This window comes from Strongylocentrotus purpuratus, unplaced genomic scaffold (genome assembly GCF_000002235.5).
Source record: "Strongylocentrotus purpuratus isolate Spur 01 unplaced genomic scaffold, Spur_5.0 spur5_scaffold_13, whole genome shotgun sequence".
Lineage (NCBI taxonomy): Eukaryota > Metazoa > Echinodermata > Echinoidea > Camarodonta > Strongylocentrotidae > Strongylocentrotus > Strongylocentrotus purpuratus.
Genome location: NW_022145598.1, coordinates 37,021,901 through 37,043,714, shown reverse-complemented (window position 1 = coordinate 37,043,714; position 21,814 = coordinate 37,021,901). Strand labels below are relative to the sequence as shown.

Sequence of the window (21,814 nt, the reverse complement as noted above, 5' to 3'; positions counted from 1 at the left end):
ACAGTTCTAATAAGAGTTGGTGCTATAAGATCTTGACTCCTTGCAGGTTCTGTTTGAGATTGTGCATCACTTTATTCTGACGTTTCTCCTCATCTTTGAACACCTGCTGGTTGGCCTTCTTTTCTAATCTCCTCTCCTGAAAGATAGACAGAAGAACAACATAAGATAGACAGAAGAATAATATACAAATAATGAATGGTTATGCAGAGCTGCCAACCATTCCGTTTTTACCGGAATTACTTCGTTTTTTCCTCCCAATTACGGTATTACGTTTTTTCTTCATAAAATACGTTTTTTTAATTTTTTTTTTTTTTACATACTGCACGTCAATCAACTGCCCTAAAATGGTGATTTGATCACAAATTCAATAGAAAACTAATTTTAAAACATACTTGAAGAGAAAAATCCTCTCAACAAAAAATGAAATACCGATAATACCAAAATAACCACCAAAAAAATTACCTGCTTGTATGGAAAAAAACAGCATGATGAATGAACATTTCTGCATTGGAAGTGTGTTGTGCGTGGTTGTAAGTTTCGTTTTTATGAATTCCTTTTTTTTGCTTGAAATTCCTTTTTTTTGCCATCATGATTCCATTTTCGGGTCGCACAAGGTTGGCAGCTCTGGTTATGAGTTCAATAGTGCAAATATTTTCATGAGTTGAAAGATTAACATTTTATTCAACGAGGCATGAGCCGAGTTAAATAGAATTAACGTTAATCTTTCAACTCATGAAAATATTTGCACTATTGAACGAATGAAAAACATTCATTATTTGTTTTATACAACATCAAAGAAGATCCAATACTGTAGAACGTTAATCAACAAATTATGCTTTACTCCTTATATTAAAGATAAATTAAAGAGATAGAGAGAGAGAGCAAGAGGGAGATAGATAGATAGAGAGAGAGAGAGCAAGAGGGAGATGGATAGAGAGAGAGAGAGAGAGAGAGAGAGAGCAAGAGGGAGAGAGATAGAGAGAGAGATGGAGAGAGAGATAGAGAGAGAGAGATGAAGATGAAGATGAAGAACCCACCTTTCTAGCTAGCTTGACAGCTTGTTTCCTTTCTTTCCTTTCCTCTGCTGATTCCTTCTCTCCTTTCACTCTACTCATCCTCTCAATAGCAAGACGGTTATCATCCAATTCCTCCCTCTCTAGCTGCTTCTTGGTCGGGCCATGCGAGGGGAACACATTAAGTGGCATGCCTGATTTCTGAGATAGTTTGATCTGACCATTTTCATCGGAGTTGGTTGTCTGGTTCTAACAAAGTAAAGAAGAAAAAAAATCATATTAGCATCATCATTCCTTTGCAACACTGTAACATTTCTTCCCAGTTTTCATACTTCTCTTCCTCTTTAGTCTACTGTAGTATTTTATTTATTAGATTTACTAATACCAAAAGAAAACATACATTAACTATTTAGCTACTTTGGATTGTAATTCTAGTTTACCACAGTGTTTTGAAGTACATATATCACTGTACATACACATTGTACTTATGACAACATTCAATTGTGGTTGTCCACTATTTGTTCCATTATTAAACTACAGCACAGCACATAATGGGGGGTTACATGGGAACAAAGATATATAAGATTCATACATTTAGAAGCAGAAAGGGAAGAAGAAAAAAAAAGGAAATAAAAGTGTGCAGTAATCAAAATACATTGTACGTACATTGATAAAGGTGAATGAGAACTGACCTGTTGTTTTTTCTTCTTTTGTTTGAATGGTTCTTTGATAGTAGTAGGATGGTTATAGAGGGTTGAGTATGTACTTAGTATGGATTCACAATCCCATTGCTCTTTCCTCTCATCAATATACATCTTCATTCTCTCTTCCTCCTCCTCCTCCTCCTCCTCTTCCTCCTCAATATATTCCTGCTGATGCTCTCTCTTGGCTGTCTCTATCTCGTTCATCGTTCTGTCAGATGATAACATGCTATAGTATTAATACATTTCAAAGGGAAAATGAAAGGACTTACGATAATAATAATAATAATATTCAGCTTTTATATAGCGCTTAATACATCTAGGACGTCTCTAAGCCCTTTACAGATAATTCTGTCAGATGATAACATGCTATAGACTTATCTCAACTTGTCTGAGAGATGTTTATATGTTATCGATCTTTCAAATGTTTACAATTGATCATAAAGCATAAGTTTTATTAAGTATCCGATCGAGTTTACTTCAATTGGTCAATTTATTTGAATACAACTGAGGTTAACTCTATATACCAACACATTTTTCATAAATAAAAGGCATTGTTATTATCATCATTAGAATATAATATTGGTTCTTAATGTTGCTGTTGAAAATTACGGGCAATTTAATTGAAGTATAATAACAAAATTAACAAAATATATGATCTTAATCATAACTCCACATCAAGTAGTGCACAATCATTGTTGTTTCTATCGTCTGTAGCACTAGAATAGACTCCCTGTCATCCCTAGCATATGAATAAGACAAGAACTTTAGCCTATACCTGACTTTAGATGCTTTTTCAAAAGCTTCGATAGCTTGTTGTAGAACCAGACTTTCTTCTTGTTGGCGACCTTCAATCTCATCCTGATCTAACGCGCCTATCTCCATATCATCATACTCCTCAAAGATCTAATAAACAAGCAGACAAAATTATTAATTACAAATAAAATGCATCATGTTTATATTCATACTGATGTGCTCCTTTTTTTTTAATAAATATAAATTTGGCTTAGTGAGTTTATAGACGGGAGGTCTTCAGTTACAACCTGCAGCTGCCATTTGGACAAACTCTGTTTCTGAAGGGAAATTTATCAAAATCAAATCTTATTCTGAACAAAACTGACCACTCTCTGATTTCTGATAGGTTATGCTGAATATTGATGTCCTATTAGTTCTTTCTGCATGTGAGCTGGGACAAGATGTAATATAGAATTCTCCCCATACTGAGTGTCCTTTGTGAAATAGTTAGTGTCCATGTGTATTCAATTAAGATCCAGGATTTTTTACTTAAAAAATAGTGGCAAAAGAATCATTTGAGTGTTGCAAATTTGAATAAAAACAGATTCCTATAAATTGATCTACCTTCTCAAATCTGTCATCAAGGAGAGTCAATCCTTCGTTTCTTTTGATCACAGATGATGTCATTGAATAGCTGGTGAATCTGGATTTAGTTTCTTCTGATGCAAAAGACTTCTGATCATCGTCAAGATCATCGCTGTCATAGTCCTCTCCGCTCTCCTCATCGTCTTCCTCATCGTCATCCTCAAAGTCATCATCTTGCGATCTGATAATAATAATAATAATAACAACATTTATAATGCGCACAAATCCACCCCAAGAGATGCTCAAGGCGCCTAACAAGGTAAGTACATTGAACGAAAATAATTTAACATAATTAAATATAATTCAACAACGTTATAACATCAGATTGTGAAATACACTACGTCTTAACTAAGGAATTCAGACATTAGATAGGTTTTCAGTTGTTTTTGGAACACATTTTGATTGGCTGACATTTTGATTGAATGGGGTAGGGAGTTCCATAACCGGGGTGCAGCAGCTGTAAAAGCTCTGTCTCCCCAACTCCTCTTTGTTCTTAATTGTGTTAAATTTGTTGAATTAGAGGAACGAAGACCTGCACGAGAACTTAAAGAGATATTAAGAAGAGAGGAAATATATTCAGGGACTGATCCATTTAGTGAACGGTAGGTGAGTAGTAGAATTTTATATTTGATACGCTGTTCTATTGGAAGCCAGTGAAGGTTCTTGAGTATTTGAGTAGTATGGGTTGAACGTTTAGATTTAGTGACAAGGCGGGCAGCTGCGTTTTGAACCTTTTGTAGTCTGTGAATTTGGTATTTAGGAAGTCCATAAAGGAGAGAGTTACAGTTATCAAGATGAGATGTTACAAAAGCATGAATCAATTGTTGAGTTGTTTGGGGGGTTAAAAATTTCCTTACAGCGCGAAGATTACGAAGATGAGAATTGGCAGCTTTCACACATTTTGAAATATGTGCGTCAAGATGATGATTAAGGGAGGCGAGTTGGCTCAGTCGGTAAAGCGTCCGTCTGTCGAACCAAAGATCCCGGGTTCGACTCCCACCCAAGCGGATGACTGAAACCTGCGTTGTGTGTTAACGTGCCCCTTCCCTTGTTCATAGACGCAGGTTATGTCAAGTGGAAAACACTTCGTCCCTCGGATAGGACGTTAAATGGAGGCCCCGTGTAGAGAAGAGTCACTACCTTTGCACGTTAAGAACCCACTGCACTATTCGTATAAGAGTAGGGGGAAACCCGGTGTAGTGGTCCACCTGCACACCCCCAGTATAGTACGATAATACTCTGTAAAGAGGTCTGTACTCAAAAGGAAGAAGAGACATGCTTGTATCGAAAATGACACCAAGATTTCTTGCCTTATCTGAAGGAGCAATGTGCACAGAACCAACACGTATATGAGTTATAACAATCTTGGAAAGTTGTTGTCTGGAGCCTAACATGAGAAATTCTGTTTTATCGTCATTTAGTTTGAGATAGCAATCATTCATCCATTTTCGTACATCATGAATACAACTTTCAAGATCTTCAACACGTTTTCTACCTGTTCCTGAATAGGAAGACACGAAAAATGTAATTGTAGATCGTCTGCATACATATGATAGCTTAGGGGAGCCTTCCAAAGTTGCGACTGTGCCCGAACGCGTCGGGGCGCAGAGCAGGATATGAGAACAAAGGAGGCGCCTTTTTGCGCCCATTTGCGCCTTTTTGCGTCGGCTACGAGAGGACTCCAGTTGGTTTCCAGCTCATTAAAATCTTGCTATTGTTTGGAGTCTCTTTGTTACGAGATAAGCCCACCGAGGCGTGTCCCGGCGAAGCACTTGACATTTGTGAATGGGAGCTTAAACTTTGAAAAGCTTTTGCGCCCTTTCGCGCCCGGTCCGGCGCATTAGTTATTCATATATAGTGCCCGCTTGTGTGTCCCTCTCGTCTTGCGAGATTTGACTCTGGCTACTGATTTGTTCTAATATTATTTTACGTACATGACATTGGTTACAATTTTTGTTCTGATTGTTTATTTCCCTCTCGACATCGGAGTTCTGTAGGCGTTAACGTTTGCATGATTGTTCATTATTTCATCTCCTCCTGTTCTGTTCATGATTGTGTTAAATATCTCAATTTTAATACAAATAGATTTGGTCACGAAAAAGAATTTTTTTTTTATACTTACCATACTCTCTCTGACATTGTTTTTCTCATGCATGTTTTGACATTTGATTTGTTTCATATTACATTAAATGTGTGTATATTTCCTCTTTATAGCGATGTTATCGCATGTTTCGGTTTTCTTGTTTTGTTTTCTTTAATTTTTGTTGTATCTTGTAAACGATCCTGTCGTATGATCATTATAAATCATAATTCATAATTATATCATCAACCTGTTATTTTAATACAGGTCCTTTAAATCTTCGTAATATTAGAGAACGTATTTCAAAATCCGTGATGTTGAAAATGATCGGGGATATCGCAAAACTCTCAGGGAGATTACCAATTGCAAATCAACAAAGTAAATTATACCTAAATCGTAAGAATAGAGCATGCATTACAAAGGAAGAATTAGTTTATCATTCTGCTCCAAAGAAACTTTATCGAATATTTCTTTGCGAAGAAGGGGGGGGGGGGGGTTGAGGGGTTTTAGATCTAGGTCATTGTTGTGAAGAATTAAAATACGTATGTATTGTGCTGAATTGGGGCCACGGGGTATCGAAAAAGCGAAATGCGTTCTAGAACAAATACAGGCCATGGCAATTCGTTGAATTGCTTCTCGTAACATTGTTACAGAACTGTCTCGCTGTTTAAATAAGGATCCATGTGTTGGTATCAAGTAGAAGACGGAATTTATAATGATTGCGTTATTTTGGGCCATTTTTGTTTTGTTTCGTTTCGTTGGGGGGGGGGGGGCTAGCCCTTATTCTTCTTGATCTACTGGGTCATCAAGAAACACAAATAGTGTTGAAATTTTTCGCAATCCCTTTAGCGCCGAGAGTAGAAAAGCCTATACAAACTCAGCAGGACAATAGCATTAATGTAATGTTGGTCGAACAATCAGGGAGAAATACTGAAATATTGAAAAGCGTTCTGTCATCAGATCAAAATAGGTCATAATATCATCAATCTGTTCTTTCACATGCAAGATCGATTTAAAAAATAGAAACGTAGGTTCTCTAAATCATCGCAATATCAGCTATTGTATTTCAAAACCCGTGATTTAAAAATGATACTTATAATCAAAGACATTGTAAGATTCTTCTTGAAATAAGATTATAGGGCGTTTATAAATATGTCATACGAAACAAACAAACATCTGCAAATTAAAGATATTACAAAAATGATACCCGTATTGTCGGGAGCCTGCATCATCAAAACGTTTCGGTATAGATGGAAGACGCTCTTTTTCGAAATGCACTCACCAAAATTCTACTCGAATCATAAGGAACACTGTCTCCCTGCATAATTAATTTTACGAAAAAATGAATATCTGTATCATCGGGGAAATCGATATACTCTACCAGATTATCATTTGCAAATCAAGATTGTAAATTATGCTTGAATCGTATGGGACCTTGAATGAACAGAGCATACCGATTTAAGAAGGAAAAAAAGAGTGCATGCATCATGTTCGTTCTTTTCACCTCGAACAATTCGAAATCATGAAAACGTGAAATTTGATCGAATATTTCTTCTGTATTGATAGTGGCAATTGTCGTAACAATTTGTTGTCATCAATTGCTCGTGAGGTTTTGACGTTTCATTTTTGTTAGCTAGCGCTAGTAAAGTCTTCTTTTTGTTAACGTGCACTGTATATAGTTATAAGGCCTGCAACACGTCATGTTCACATTGGGTGTTATATCGCATACGGATATTAGATTACATGTAACTTTTACAATCACTTTGTTATTGCAAAACAATGACAAAAGACAGCTCTTTGAGCAGCTAATAGTTGCTAATGCGTTCGAAGAGGGCTGCGCTCAGATTTGTGAATATATCGTTGCGTTTAGATCCATTTATTTGTCTATTAAACATATAGGCCCGAATTCACAAAGCAAGGTTTAGCTCAGACCAAGGTTTAAGTTTAAACCTCCTTTTGTTTCGCCAAACCTCCTTTTGTTATTTATAGGTTTATAAATAACAAAAGGAGGTTTGGCGAAACAAAAGGAGGTTTAAACTTAAACCTTGGTCTGAGCTAAACCTTGCTTTGTGAATTCGGGCCAACGTGTTGAACTTGTTCTATTCTTATCGATGTTAGTTATTCTATAGCTTTACATAATTATGAGAGGTTTTTCATTATTATTAATGACATCCTATATAATGAAGTATTTATTATTAAACACGTATTCGGACTCCTTTTTGCGCAATTTGTCAAGAATTCTGAAAACTTATACATTTGCACGTTAAAAAAAGTAGACGCGTCAACATCGCTGTTGTAATTTAATGGGCACGTCACTCACGAGCATTGGGCACTACGGCACGATAACAACTGAGGGCCCTTTATCACTTATCACTCCTAATCGTTGTTAGGAATCGTACAATGATATGTTTCTTTTGTAATCTCTTGTTTGTCATGACCGGCGGCGTGAAATTGGAATTGTGCTTCAGTGTGTTTTATTTCCGCATCGCGTTGTTGTTGAAAGGGTGTGGCTAATAAGGAGTTAATCGCCGTAGTCTTGGTAGTCTTTTATTTGTATCAAAATAAATGATATTGAAAATAAAGTAATTCATTACATGTTATGAAACAATAAAGAAAGAAGTGCAAACAACGTGATAATTCAATTTATTTGTCTTCGTCTCCATCTGTGTTATCGTTCAACATATCGTGTCAATACAACTTTGATAATCCTCGTTTCAAGATTAGTTCTGTAGATGGCATGTACATGTAAACCGGTACATCAAATGATGATGATGATGCTTACAATATTGTAATAAAATAGTAATGATAATAAACATTATTTTCTTCATCTTGCACTCGCTTTTCTTCATTGCCAGAAAACTTGTTTTTATGTTGCCTTGCATTTTTTTCTTCAACAATGGTAGCAACCTTGCCCAGGAAAAGTCTCATATTCGTGGCTATACCGCCGGAGTTGCTCAAGACAAGAGTGATATTCCGTGGGGAGAGAGAGGAAGAGTATAGGGGTCGTTTTTCAGAACATAACATTTGAACATTTCATATGTCCGCTCAAACCAAGACCGGCTTTAGGTTGATCAAGATATTTTACTCAAACCTGCTCTAAAATGGTTACATGCCCTCGTAAAGGTATATAAGTTAGAGTGGTTGTTTGTATTATCATGTAGATTGACCTATTGACCTACGTTTAGGCTTACACCCTCTTCTTTCAAAACGGTAAACTTCCAGTGAGAGTACGTATAGTTACTTCTTTACAATCTGTTGTTCCTCTTAGGGTGGGGGGTAAGCCTTTCATAAAAGAGGTCCATCCATGAATGATTCGCTAATTGGTCAAGTTTATAAAATGAACAGCGTATTTTCATGTAAATACCCTACATCGATAAGGCTTAGATTATTATGATGACAAAAATGCCACACCGGTAGGGTAGATAAATATAAATAAGTAATCAGGGTCGGAATCGAACTAATAAGACGACCCGTAATACAGTTTGTCCGAATGGACCAAACCGGCTGGATGGTAAATTGTGCTTAAACCTTTTCCAATACTGCACTTTCGCTTTAAAATCCATGAATCCCATAAGAATATGAAATATAAAATCAACTCGCCGGCTTCATTCAATTTGCGCGTTTTATTATGGAATGTTAGTTTGATTAAAGGAGAGACAAAATAGCATAATAATAAATAAATACAGTACAAACTATATACCGATGCGCCCAACTTTCTCTCTCTCTCTCTCTTTCTCTCTGTCTGTCTGTCTGTATTTCCCTCCCTGTCTCTCTTTCTTATTTCGTTCTTCTTCTTTCTCCGCATTTTTTCTTTTTTCTTCTCACTCTTATTCCCCCTTCTTCTTGTTCTTCTTGTTCTTCTTGTTCTGCTTCTTCTTCTTCTTCTTCTCCCTCTTCTTCTTCTTCATCTCCTTTTATTTAGAAATACATATTTTAAAATACACAATTTATAAAAAGTAAAAGATTTGTATGTAAATCTCTGTTGCATCAAATTAATATGAAATAGTTTATCAACCTACATTGACGGTTATAATATATGTCGGACATTATACTTTAGCGAAAAGATATAAACGTGATAAAATGAAACTAAAGAAGAATCCAGAACGGGGGCGGGGGCCGGGGGGGGGGGGGGTGAAAGGAGAGACACAATAGCATAATAATAAATAAATACAGTACATACTATACGATGCACTCAACTTTCTCTCTCTCTCTATATATATAATATTATATACATCTCTCTGTCTATCTGTCTGTCTTTCTCTCTCTGTCTCTCTCTCTCTCTCGCTCTCTAAACAGATGATATAGGGAAAACGAAATAGTTTGTAAGTATTGCTTGGAGAGCAAAATAATTAGTCTGTTTTATTTACTAATGTAAAGCGCTTTGAGCATGTTTATGTCAAGGTGCTATATAAATATCAATGTGTATGAATATATTGTCAAATTTTGACAATTATAGTTTGTAAATATAAGTATTGACAAAGTACATAATAACGACACAGAAATGCTGGGAGTATTTGGGACCTACATAGAATATGCGAAACTGAGCTATGTCTTTGTCTTTGGCCCATGATCCCGCAGCTATTCAAGTTACGTAAGAGGAACAATGAACGTTGCGGAGGGTACAGGTCGTTGTCGTGGTTATAAACTCCAAAGAGCGGAAGTAAGGTAAGGTTATAATTGAATGACAATGAACTGACTACATCTATAACCCTGTTTTTGTTGTTTTGGGGGGAGGGAAGGGTCTTGTTATTTTTGCAGTTGTCGTTGCTGTTTTTTTAATTTGTTTAATGGGACCACGTTCCGACATACTCATAAATAAAAATCATATTACGTAAAGCCAGACTTTACCCTATCTGAAACAATCATTCAAAGGCAACAATCATGCAAGATGATCGTTTTTTCTCTCTTTTATGTGTGTGTGTGTGTCTCCCTCTTCCTCTCTCTCTCTCTCTCTCTCTCTCTCTCTCGCTCGGTCGTTTTCTCTGTCTGTCTGTCTCTCCGTCTTTCTGCCAATGTTGTTCCGCCATTTGCTTGTTTGCCGGCACCGGCCATTCCTTCTTTGAGATAAATTAATATAACATAATAATGATGTACACAATTTATTATACCGTATGTTTATTATAGGGAGCGAAATAGAAAACGAGCGGCTGATAATGTCAAAATGCGAGGAATATTACTGTACAATAATTATACAAAGTAAAACTTTTGAATGAAAATCTCTGTTGCATCAAATTGATATAAAAAATGTTTATTATGCTATACTGACAATAATTGTATGCGTCGGACATTAGTCTTCAGCGAAAAGATATCTATATATAAACAAAAGGACAAACTAAAGGGGAAACGAAATCGGAGCTGGGGGGGGGGGGGGAGGGGGGGGTGATCGGAGAAACAAATATCATATAAATAAATATAGTACGGACTACGTCCGACTTTCTATCTCTCCCGCCACACCTCTCTCTCTCTCTCTCTCTCTCTCTTTCCCTCTCCCTGTCTGTCTCTCTGTCTATCTGGCAATGTCGTTTTCCATCTTCATTTTTGTTTAATAATGTTTCTATTCCTTCATTTGCTTGTACCGTGTACGCCGACAGCATCTCTTCCTTGAGATGAATTATTATAACATAATTATCCCTTGTGATGTACACATCATACCTTATATTTATTATAGGAAAATCCTGCGTACGCCACTGGATATGACATGAACAGATTGCAAAGCCGATTATACGCGACCAATTTTATTATACTTATTTTGCGAAAATTTGTCAAATTAGAAAGAGTATACAATTTTTGTTAATGATAGAATTAACGTAAGTTGATCAAAAACGGTTCAGAAACAGCTGAAATATCAAAAAATAAATCCGTTCAGATTTTCGTCGATTCATATCTATACTAACTTGGGGGAGGGTATGGAAGAGTGTTTAAAAAAGTCACTTTAGAATTATTGTTATTATTACCATTAGTATTGTTATAATGCATTTTATAAAGATTTTCCTTTACTGATCTTGACGCACCGTGAGTTCATTGATTTATACCAAAACAATGTCAAACTCTCCCGTCTGACTATTGCAAAGAACGGCATGAGAAGAAAAGACACGACGCAAAAAGAATACATAGAGTTTTATTTTAATACGATATGGGTTGTTTATTAGAACCAAGTCAAGAGAGGAGAAGAAACAAAAAGGATTTGACTGACAAAATATAAGTGCTTCCAAGCTCATGCAGGCTGTGGCAATGTGCTACAAGTAGCGTGAATATATGATATTAAATTCCTTTGTTCATTATGACGCTAGAATAATATCGCGACGTGGAAATTATACAAATATGTTGATAATCATTCAAATTGCAAACATACACAAGCGTCCCAAACAGTAATCAATTTCCGACTATAACCGCATACATGTATTCATTCACTCATTTGTCTTTTACTTTTTCTTGTTGGGACAATCAAGCTCGCAATTAAACAACCATTCATCGTACATAGTCATCTTTATTTCACATTCCATACAGTCGTCACAAATTTTAAAAGGAGGCGTATTAAACCAACAACAGAAAACAAATATCATAATTTATTCTGATCAAGATGAATGAGTGTGTTGATTGCCCCCCAAAACAAAAACGCTCCCACCAGACAAGTTCAGGCTGTGCTGTAGCAATGTACATCGCAAAGCTTCCACAATAATAGGAAAGATAATACCCCCGCCCGTTGCGACGCAAAACGGCGCGAGAAGAATAGATCGCAAAGCGAGAAGAATACATCAAGTTTTTACAAACAATGGGATGTTTATCAGTACGAGAACAGGAAGAGGGAAAGGCAGGCTTTGGCTGACAAATACTTTCTGTATAGCAAGTTTAAGCTGTACCGTTGTGCATCGCGCATCACGAGCGAGAACAATGACGGGAGAGATAATCTTCCATCGCCTGGTAGGGCGCAAAAGGGCGCAAGAAGAATAGAGCGGGTTTATACCAACAATAGACAGTTTCTTTTCATATGCAAGAATCAGGTGAGGGTGACTATTGCGCCCCTTTGCGCCCCTTTGCGCCTAAATGCGTCTCTTGAGGCGCAACCTTTCTATTCATGGCGCCCCGACGCGTCCGGGCACAGTCGCAACTTTGGAAGGCTCCCCTTATATTGTGTGTACTGATTATCTCATGAAGTGGTAAGGTATATACATTAAACAGATGGGGACCTAAAACAGATCCTTGGGGCACAGAAAACAGAAGATTAACAACCGATGAAGTTGTATCATGAAGGTTAACCGCTTGAGATCGATTTGAAAGGTAGGAACGAAACCAATGAAGACATGTAATAGAATTACACATCAAAAGTACAGAAATAATCTGCAGATTATTCTTTATCTAGCATTCCACAGTCAATAGCTGAAAATTTGAGAAGAATAAAAAATAGGTATAATTTTCATTGCAGATTTTTCTGATTCTTTGTCATCTAAAGTATTTACTGCGGTGCTTCCAATTTTAAGTGAAACATACTCTTTTTATGAATCTTAAATTCTGATTCATTAAGGTTCTCTTTTTTCCTTTCATTTAGACATCACAGAAAATAACCCTGACTAAATGCCACTGTTTTCCGTACATGAAATTGTTTCAATAATAGTGAGATATTGGTAACTCCGGTCTTACCGTGTATTAGGTTTATCACTCTGTGCCATCATCATGAAGTCATCATCGAGTTCATTGTCAGGATCATCAAAGTCAAAGTCTTCGTCCATGGCAGCTACGATATCAGGATCGAGATCAAGTCTGGGTCCTGAATCAAACAACATTCTAAAACTTATTATCATTGCCACTGGTATTTAATGGTACTCTTTGGGTGACAAATCAATCTATAATTCTTGTTAGATCCATTTTTAGACTTCTTACAAGTACATATTTTTGCTTTAAAGGTAAGTTTTGGAAAGCCCCCCTCTCACAAGATGAAATGGAAGCTCTTATTACCAATCATGTGAAAGAATATGTTTTGACTAATACGTGATCATACAAATTCTGCCAAGAAACCGCCTATTAATTGATATATTTGGTAAATTATTATATCTATTTGGACCTGATAGATATAATGCATGTGTCGCGGACATGGGGGTAGTCCCATATACATCTTTCTGTGTACAGTGCTTGTAACTTTATCAAGACTGGGCCAACTTTCTTATCATTTTGATGATTCCAGAACCTTGCAGTACACACCAATACTTATATGCTAGATGATTAACCTTTTCTGATCAATTCCACAACGTTTCTTTCAAAATGCAATCGCATGACCAGAACTGATCTTTATCTTGAAATGTATTTGAAACGCAGTACATTTGTAATGAATATTACCTGCTGTGCGAGTAATATCTTAGCACAAATTTATTACAATTTCCACATTAGTTCTTGTCAAGGTAGCTTGCATGGGTACATTTTATAAGTACTTTATCACTGAATAGTCCTACCCATGACCATCAAGCCATCAAGAGCAGAATAATGGAAAATACCGTTTTTATCAGGGTGTTTAATTTTTTCGAGACAAAATGTAATATTCAGTCAATATGTAACAAAAGCCTAACAATATGTGGAGTTTACCTGAAATGGGTGCAGCTCTGTTCAACATTCCTACGTCTTCTTCTTGTTCGGATTGAAATACAACTGCTGGGAGCTGTAGCTTAGGTTTCTGAGAGAAGGGAGTAAAAGGCAATGAAAAATAATTAGAGAGAGAGGGAGATAGATAACCGTACAACTTTTTTTGCTAAAATCGTCTTCTAAATTATACTTCCCAACTGTCGTGAACTGGATCAAGATGTGCTTTCAAAAATCAAACTTGATTTCAAGATCCCACCGCTGCTACCATGATGAGTTTGAGGGTCTTAGTAATGGTACATAACTCAGGACTAGTTTCTGTATCCCACTGCTGCCACCATGATGAGTTTGAGGGTCTTATTAATGTTACATAACTCAGGATAATAGAGAGTCAGCAGGCTGGTTTGTTATGGTAGACATGTTGTTTATTCAACTACGATGGATACCGGATATTTGGATATCGCAGTCAGTCAGTATAAACCTGAACTTATAACATTGCTTAGCATGTATTGCTTCCATTTTGGTGTCTAAAAAAAAATTGGTTTAAATATTACAGAGATAATAGCAACTGACCTCAATATATCAGGTTAATGCACACATACAAGGATAAAACACAAAACAAACGGTCTATGGGAAATACTGAGCCATAAATCTCCTAGACGTATTGGTAAACTCACCTCTGATAAGTCTTCCACTGTAAAGTGAACATTCTTCTTTGGTTTCGATGATGCTGGATGCTGGCTAAGCTCCCATGCATTCTCACCCTTTGATTCCCGAATATGCTGCATGTAATTATAATCATCTTCATAGTAGACCCCAAACTTCTGTTGCTCTTCAAGTTGGCTCTGCTTACCCTGCATTAAAAACAAGCATCTTTATTACACAATTCAATACTCAATGTCATCTTACAGTACCCCTTCCAATCATTGTGGATTTTTCTTGGTCATATTGGAATCATGTCATTAGATGCATTACAAATTTCATCATTCATTTATCTTTCTTTTCTTTTTGTGCAGCATATGCTAGCATTATGTAATATCTGTTCAATTTCATCATGAAAAACTGTCATTTATCACTGGAGAGAAAGAATGCAAGAAACCAGTATCACATTCATCACAATCACCATCACCATTGCCACTACCACCACCACCACCACCATCAATCATCATCACCGTCATCACCATCATCATAACAATCATCACCATCATAACCATCATCACCATCATCATGATCATCATCATCATCATCATCATCATCATCACCATCATCATCATCATCATCATCACCATCATCATCATCATCATCATCATCAACATCATCATCATCATCATCATCACCATCATCATCATCATCACCATCATCATCATCACCATCATCATCATCATCATCATCAACATCATCATCATCATCATCATCACCATCATCATCATCATCACCATCATCATCATCATCACCATCATCATCACCATCATCATCATCATGATCATCATCACCATCATCATCATCATCATCATCATCAACATCATCATCACCATCATCATCACCATCATCATCACCATCATCATCATCACCATCATCATCATCACCATCATCTTCAACATCATCATCATCATCATCATCATCATCATCATCACCACCATCATCATCATCATCATCATCATCATCATCATCATCATCATCATCTTCAACATCATCATCATCATCATCATCATCATCATCATCATCATCATCATCATCTTCACCATCATCAACCTCAGCATACAGAAAACCATCACAATCACCACCTCTACTTACCTTTCCATGGCCTGCTTGCTAACACTACCCTTATCCATGTTACCCAATAAAAACAAGGCTCCAATAAAATGCTTTGATGTGGATCTATCTTACCTGGTTTGGGTTCTCAACCTGCTGCAGAACAAACTTAGAACTCTCATCATCAGCTTGAAGAGGATCACGTTGACTTCTGTGAACAAGACTGAATGTCACAGCATTCTTCTTATCAATGAACTTCTTCTTCTTCCCTGGCTGCAAAAATTGAAATTAGTAATAAGTTATACAACATGCATTTGAATTAAAATAATAATAGGCTTTCATGTCTTGACTTGTTATATGAAGATAAAGACAAGAAAGCTATAAACTGAAAGCTTAGCTACTTCATTCAATAACCACTACAGTGTATGTAGACCTATATCACTGCACTCAATAAAGAAATGTCAATCAATGTACAAGTATATAGGATCGAATATACTTACTACCGGTACTCATACTGCATGGAGATTTGATACAGGGACCCTTTCATACACTCTGAGAAAAGTTTGATTACAAGAAATATGTTACTCAGAATAAAATGAGTTCTATGAAATTATATTACATGAGCTTCAAATATCAATCCTCCTCCCCTTCTGTTTTGTTCTTTTTATTCTTCTCCTCCTCTTTCTCCTTCTTCCTCATGAGCTGATTACCCCCCCCCCCCCCTCTCTCTCTCTCTCTCTCTCTCTCTCCCTCCCCCTCCTCCTCCTCCCCTCCTCCTCCTCCTCCTCCTCCTCCTCCTCCTTCTCCTCCATGGGCCTGGCCTGGCCACTCTCGTGATTCTTGAATCTTGTTGCACTTGTTCTTCCAACTTTTTCTTATCTTTCCTGTTCCTTTTCTCCATTTTTCCTTTCCCATTCTTCAATAGTCATTCTGTTCCTTCTTTCTTCTTGTTTTTTCCTCTTTGCCTTGTTCCTCTTCTCCTCCTTCTTTCTTATTGGACCAACAGAGTTTATTAAGTCATTGCCATTTAAAAAAAAAAAATTGTTATTGTTTTTATATTTTACAAATTATAGCAGTGTGAGTGTGACCGTGAGGCATGACTGAGGCAGAGGCTGAGCCAAGTGTGCATCACAATCACAAGTTTCATGGCATGCAAAGCAAATGCTAGGGAAGTACAGTAAATGAGAGGTGGTTTTGACATATTTCATGAGCTACTACAATATCAAAAACATCTAATAATATGAAATATGAATGATCAATATTCAATATTGGTCCCATGCATGCCATTGCATTGTACCGTTCTGCGCAGCGATCTTTACAGACACATAATTCTTAACATATGGGACCGAAGGCAAACAAAAATGTCGTAGCTAACAATGTAAAGCAACATTTTCACAATACTTTCCACTTTAATCACGTCATATGTCATTTTAAAGTATTACGCAACACTTTACTATGTAAATATTAAATTTATAACTTACCATAATTGCGTTTTGCTAGGACAAAAGTGGTGTAAAATAAACATGCACACAGCATGTACGCTGAACCTATCGCTCTGAACACTTGGGAGGTTATTATGGTATCTTCAAGGCCGGGCGCTTGAAATATATAATTTTCACCCTTCGCCCTACGAACACCCAGAACATTTTCCTCTTTGTAGCTATAGCCATTCTCCCAGTGGCAGATCCAGAGGGCCGGGGACCCGGGCCCCTTCCCTTGGGAGAAAAAAAACGTGTAAAAACACGTTAATTTTACCTTTTTGTAATTTTTTTTTTTATAGATGGGCCCCTTCCCCTGGCGCTCAAGGGGGGGGGGGGGGGGGGGGTGCGATTTTTCAAATTTTCGAGGGCCAAACAAAAATTAGTGCTCACTACCCCCCCCCCCCCCCCTCCCCCCCCCCCCCCCCCCCCCCCCCCCCCCCCCCCCCCCCCCCCCCCCCCCCCCCCCCACTGAGCGAATTATCGGCCGGCGTGATCTTCATATTTTCGGGAGCATAAAAAAAAAAAAATAGTGCTCACTACCCCTCCACCCCCATCCCCCCAGAGCTTACAATAGAATAACAGAAAGTGCAAAAGAGAATCGACTATAGGCAGGTTTTAGGCCCTAACATTTCTTGGAAAGATTACCTAATATACACCATAGGCGTAAGACGTATTATGGGGGCTGGAGGCCGGGGGCTGGGGGCCAGCGTGAGGACGAGGGCGTATTTCTCTCACCTGAATATCACCTTTCCTAATTTTATAGTTTTAAGAAAAAGCAACATTTTTTAAAATTTATTGTACCTTGAAACGTCATCAAAATTTTAGTCTCTGGGCATTTTTTAAATATTTTTTTTAAAAGACATAATCTGGAAATTGTTTGTTACAAATGCCACCTGCAAATGTTACAAATGTAGACCATTGTTTGTTCAGTCTCTTATTTCAGATTAAGCTGGACCCTTTAAGGTGAAGAATTAAAATAAATATAGGGAAAATAAATCTCATCCGTTTGTGACTGCTTGTTTGAAAGAAATATTTACATCTTCAACATTAGGCTAAAACAGTCCTTCTTTATGATCAAACTATAAAACTGTGGTGTAATTTAGTTAGTTCATTTGTTTATTTTTGCCATTTCAATAAATAATGGTACTATTCGTTGTCAAACTATGACAGAAAATAATCTCTAAAATATTGTTAACATGCCTAAATAACTTTTGATATTTGCGCCTTTGCATGTGCGTCCATATTACCGCCGTTACATGTTTTGTAATGCCATATGGCCCTGTGGGAATACTTGTAGTTGGGTCTAAATAATATCTGACATAGACAGTGACTAGTCTTCATCCTAGACTACTGTAGTGTATTACTGTGTAGGTTATGTCGTCTGCTACTGTGTAAATTCATTTTACACCTTTCTATCACTGTCACTCATCACTTCAGTGTAACTGCTTAACTTCGTTAGACTAGGCTACTCGTTCCAAACACTCCACACGCAGCTCTTCTTTGCTCTATTCATCGCTCTTTCAAGTCTCTGCTCATTTAATGTGCACACATACTTAATGACATACCTATGCCATCCCTTGCAATGATCTCGATGCGATTATCGTCACACATGTTCCACATACCGACATTCGTGTAGCACAAATTGACTCAGTCTGAAAATGTCCAATTGTTTCCATTATAGTTATAATATCATAATCACATGAAGACTTCCGATGAACATATTCAAGCGATGATTAACAGAGGTCATAGTATAGAGTTCACTTTCTGCCTGTTATGGAGCTTATAAGCTTATGAAGGAGGTTGAAAACTGGTAGGCCTTCCGACATTCTTCCAACAACTACAAATTCGTTTCCCTAGCTACCACGTTCTTCTAACCTGCCGCAGAGGGCCTAAATTCAATTTCTGCCAATAACATCCCGGCCCCTTAATTGTACTTCTTGATACAATTACAATCCACACTTATGCATACATGCACCTTTAATAGTGTAGCTTACCGGATACTACCAACAACTGAGTTACATACGTGCACCTAAATATGAAACAGATTTCCTATCAAACTGACTACAACCTTGTAATCCTTACATAACTGCATTTCCTTTATCATTACGCATATGTAGCTGTTAATGCCCGAGGGCGACACAATTTCTATACCCTGTTTGCTCACTTACATAAAGCTATGCTGTCCAAAATTTACCTGAACCTCTTGCGTTTGAGCTAATCTGTCACATTGATCAGACATTCTGTTAAAATAAACTACAACCTCCATTTGCAAGTTACCTGTACAAGATGAACCTGAATTAGAATATGCCTGCTTCTGTCCATTTTGATTTTTTAAACAACAAAGCAAATTAACATTATAACAACCAACTGGCTGTAACAAAAAACTCAAAACCTTTGTCTTATCATCGAACAAACATATTTCAAAGTAATACACTGTATTCTTTGATAGCCCACACTTTATCGTTTCTATTTGTTTACATTATAAACTCCTTTGAGCTAATGCAACTTCCTGTAAAAGGCAAACTAATCGAATCAAAGATGAATGACTCTTGTCATCAATCTGTTTAACCAAAACTGCTTCATATAAAATGTGTTTGCTAGAAATCATCACTCAACATCTTCATAAAACCTACCGGTATAAACAATCTAATAATGTAGACATACAGTGGATTCTTGCTACACCTGCATATGAGTTCCAATCAACAAACAATAATTTGCATTTTAATCCAATATCAGGTCTCCTTTTCCTGTGCATTTTAAAATAGATTAACACTAAATTAGTTTTGACCTTGCAAGTTGCATACTGATTCCACTGTAGGTCTGTGTTATAACCTTAACTCTTTGACCTTCAAATAAACATAATGGCAAGCGATATTTTTATAATAGCAACTAAACAAACATTAATCAGCTATATTTACTTATTAACCTACTCGTTACTTATGCAGATTTTTCCCTTGAAACATTATAAATACAAGCTCTGCACTCATCAAACCAATGCTATACTTTGCCATTGGTAGTTCTTCAAACGACAACATTTAACTGTGTCTCAAAACCAAAAAACTGATTTCTTTACAACTGCATTCCAGTCAAATTAACAAACATTCAATTAACCATGCAATATCTTCACAATTAACAATAAGATACAAGTCTTGGAGTTATCATAATCTTTGTTTACTCCCTAACTATTAGAAACATTAACCAATTAACCCAAAGTATCAGTTTTTAACCTGAAACTGAAATCAATAATACCTTACAAAGCCATTCAAAACCATGAGCCTTTGATCATAATAAACATAATACATAAACTCCCATGGCTATAATAATGTGTTCTGATCCCAGTGTTTGCTTAAACAGGGATTGACGGTACTTTCGTCATTATATTCTCAACTCTTTCTATGTTCACATGGTACTGTATACAAACTACCGTATGATGTAATGTCAACAAACATTATGCTGAGCAAACTATGACTTTAAAACAAACTCATCATTTAAGAAATCTTTGTTATTAAAGTTCGTACAATTATTAATTGATATACAATCTGTGTTACAAATGTTTGAAAAACATATGACAATGTCTTGTTGTCAGGTATTCAAAAATATAACAATCTAACAATAATTCACATCACCAAATTGTACATGTATGTGCACTTCTTTCTAGTGATTACTTTAATGGTCTTTTTATCCCAACAAATTCACAAAACAAGTTCAACTTTATCCAGCTTTGGTGTGACATGGAATCCAACCTAAATTAGAGCGTCATGTACATATATTGTCTTGTATTAGAGCGTCATGTACATATATTGTCTTATATTACAACCTGTAAGTAACACTAATTCGAATTGAACAATTCAGCCATTGTTCCTGCACAAAATGCATATCTACCTTTGGAAATCTAAAACTTTCTCCAAACTGATAATTCCAAATCTGAATTATATAAATTCTTTGCCTATGAAATCGAGGTGGCTGATCAAACAAATAGTGTCACTGCACCACTTGTGCTTTAATATCTGCCAAAATACAAAACATAATTTTGCAAATTTATCAAACGTTTAAAAACATTGTTTAGCCTGACAAAACATCAAATAAAAAACTTATTCAATTTCACAAAATCTTAAATACTCATGCAATGCAAACATTTAATATAATGTCCTCCTGTCTTGTTGCTATTCTCTGAAAGTCTGAAAGTTTATGGAACATGGACATCACAAATTGTTCTTCATGTCTTGTTTTTGTTCGAAGTTTGCAGTTAGTGAGATTCTTCTGAAATTACTTTATCAGCTGATCATTTATCACGCTTCAAACACTTGAATCTGCATCCAACTTGTTTATCTGATGGAGTAAATTATTCTCCATCACAGAAGAAACTCGACTCGCGATTTATGAATTGCTTTCAACACACGGTGCTTTAATGTTGCTGGAAATGCTCTTGATCCAAAATAAATTGACGTTGATCACAAAATAATTTTCATTGGCGGCGCTTGGCTCGCACCAATTTTACAAAGGTATTTTATCACAATCCAAATCATTCTCTGTCACGGAAGAAACTCGACTCGCGATTTATGAATTGCTTTTAACACTCGGTGCTTCATAGTTGCTGAAAATGCTCTTGATCCAAATAAATTCACGTTGATCACAGAATAATTTTCATTGGCGGCGCTTGGCTCGCACCATTTCACAAAGTATTATATCAATTCCACATGGCGGTTGCAAAAATCGACGTCGATTACAAAATAAGTTTCATTGGCGGCGCTTGGCTCGCACCAATTTCTCTTTTTGATCCAAATTAAATTCACAGTGATCGATCCAAACTTCACAAAAAACATGCTATCACATTCCAAA

The 21,814-nt window shown here is 36.6% G+C and overlaps 1 protein-coding gene across 2 annotated transcripts; it reads right to left on the bottom strand.

Annotated features, from left to right (window-relative positions):
• Window positions 1-15: 15 nt before the first annotated feature.
• Window positions 16-17,031, bottom strand: LOC593755 (protein LTV1 homolog). Of its 2 annotated transcripts, none has more exons than XM_030983475.1 (10): window positions 16,976-17,031; window positions 15,630-15,767; window positions 14,420-14,596; window positions 13,749-13,836; window positions 12,813-12,939; window positions 3,074-3,275; window positions 2,493-2,620; window positions 1,706-1,943; window positions 1,038-1,262; window positions 16-136 (listed from the first exon to the last, which is right to left on the bottom strand). In XM_030983475.1, the coding sequence occupies exons 1-10, from the start codon at window positions 16,976-16,978 to the stop codon at window positions 23-25; spliced, it is 1,440 nt and encodes a 479-aa protein (XP_030839335.1). In that variant the 5' UTR covers window positions 16,979-17,031; the 3' UTR covers window positions 16-22. The 2 variants fall into 2 exon arrangements, with proteins under 2 accessions (XP_030839335.1, XP_030839336.1); XM_030983476.1 differs by having other exon boundaries at window positions 1,706-1,925.
• Window positions 17,032-21,814: the final 4,783 nt, after the last annotated feature.

Coding starts and splice junctions, on each gene's coding strand:
- LOC593755 (XM_030983475.1), bottom strand. Junction 14,597..15,629: donor AGGTTGAGAACCCAAACCAG/GTAAGATAGATC, acceptor TTTTTAATGCAG/GGTAAGCAGAGCCAACTTGA. Junction 137..1,037: donor CTGTCAAGCTAGCTAGAAAG/GTGGGTTCTTCA, acceptor TCTATCTTTCAG/GAGAGGAGATTAGAAAAGAA.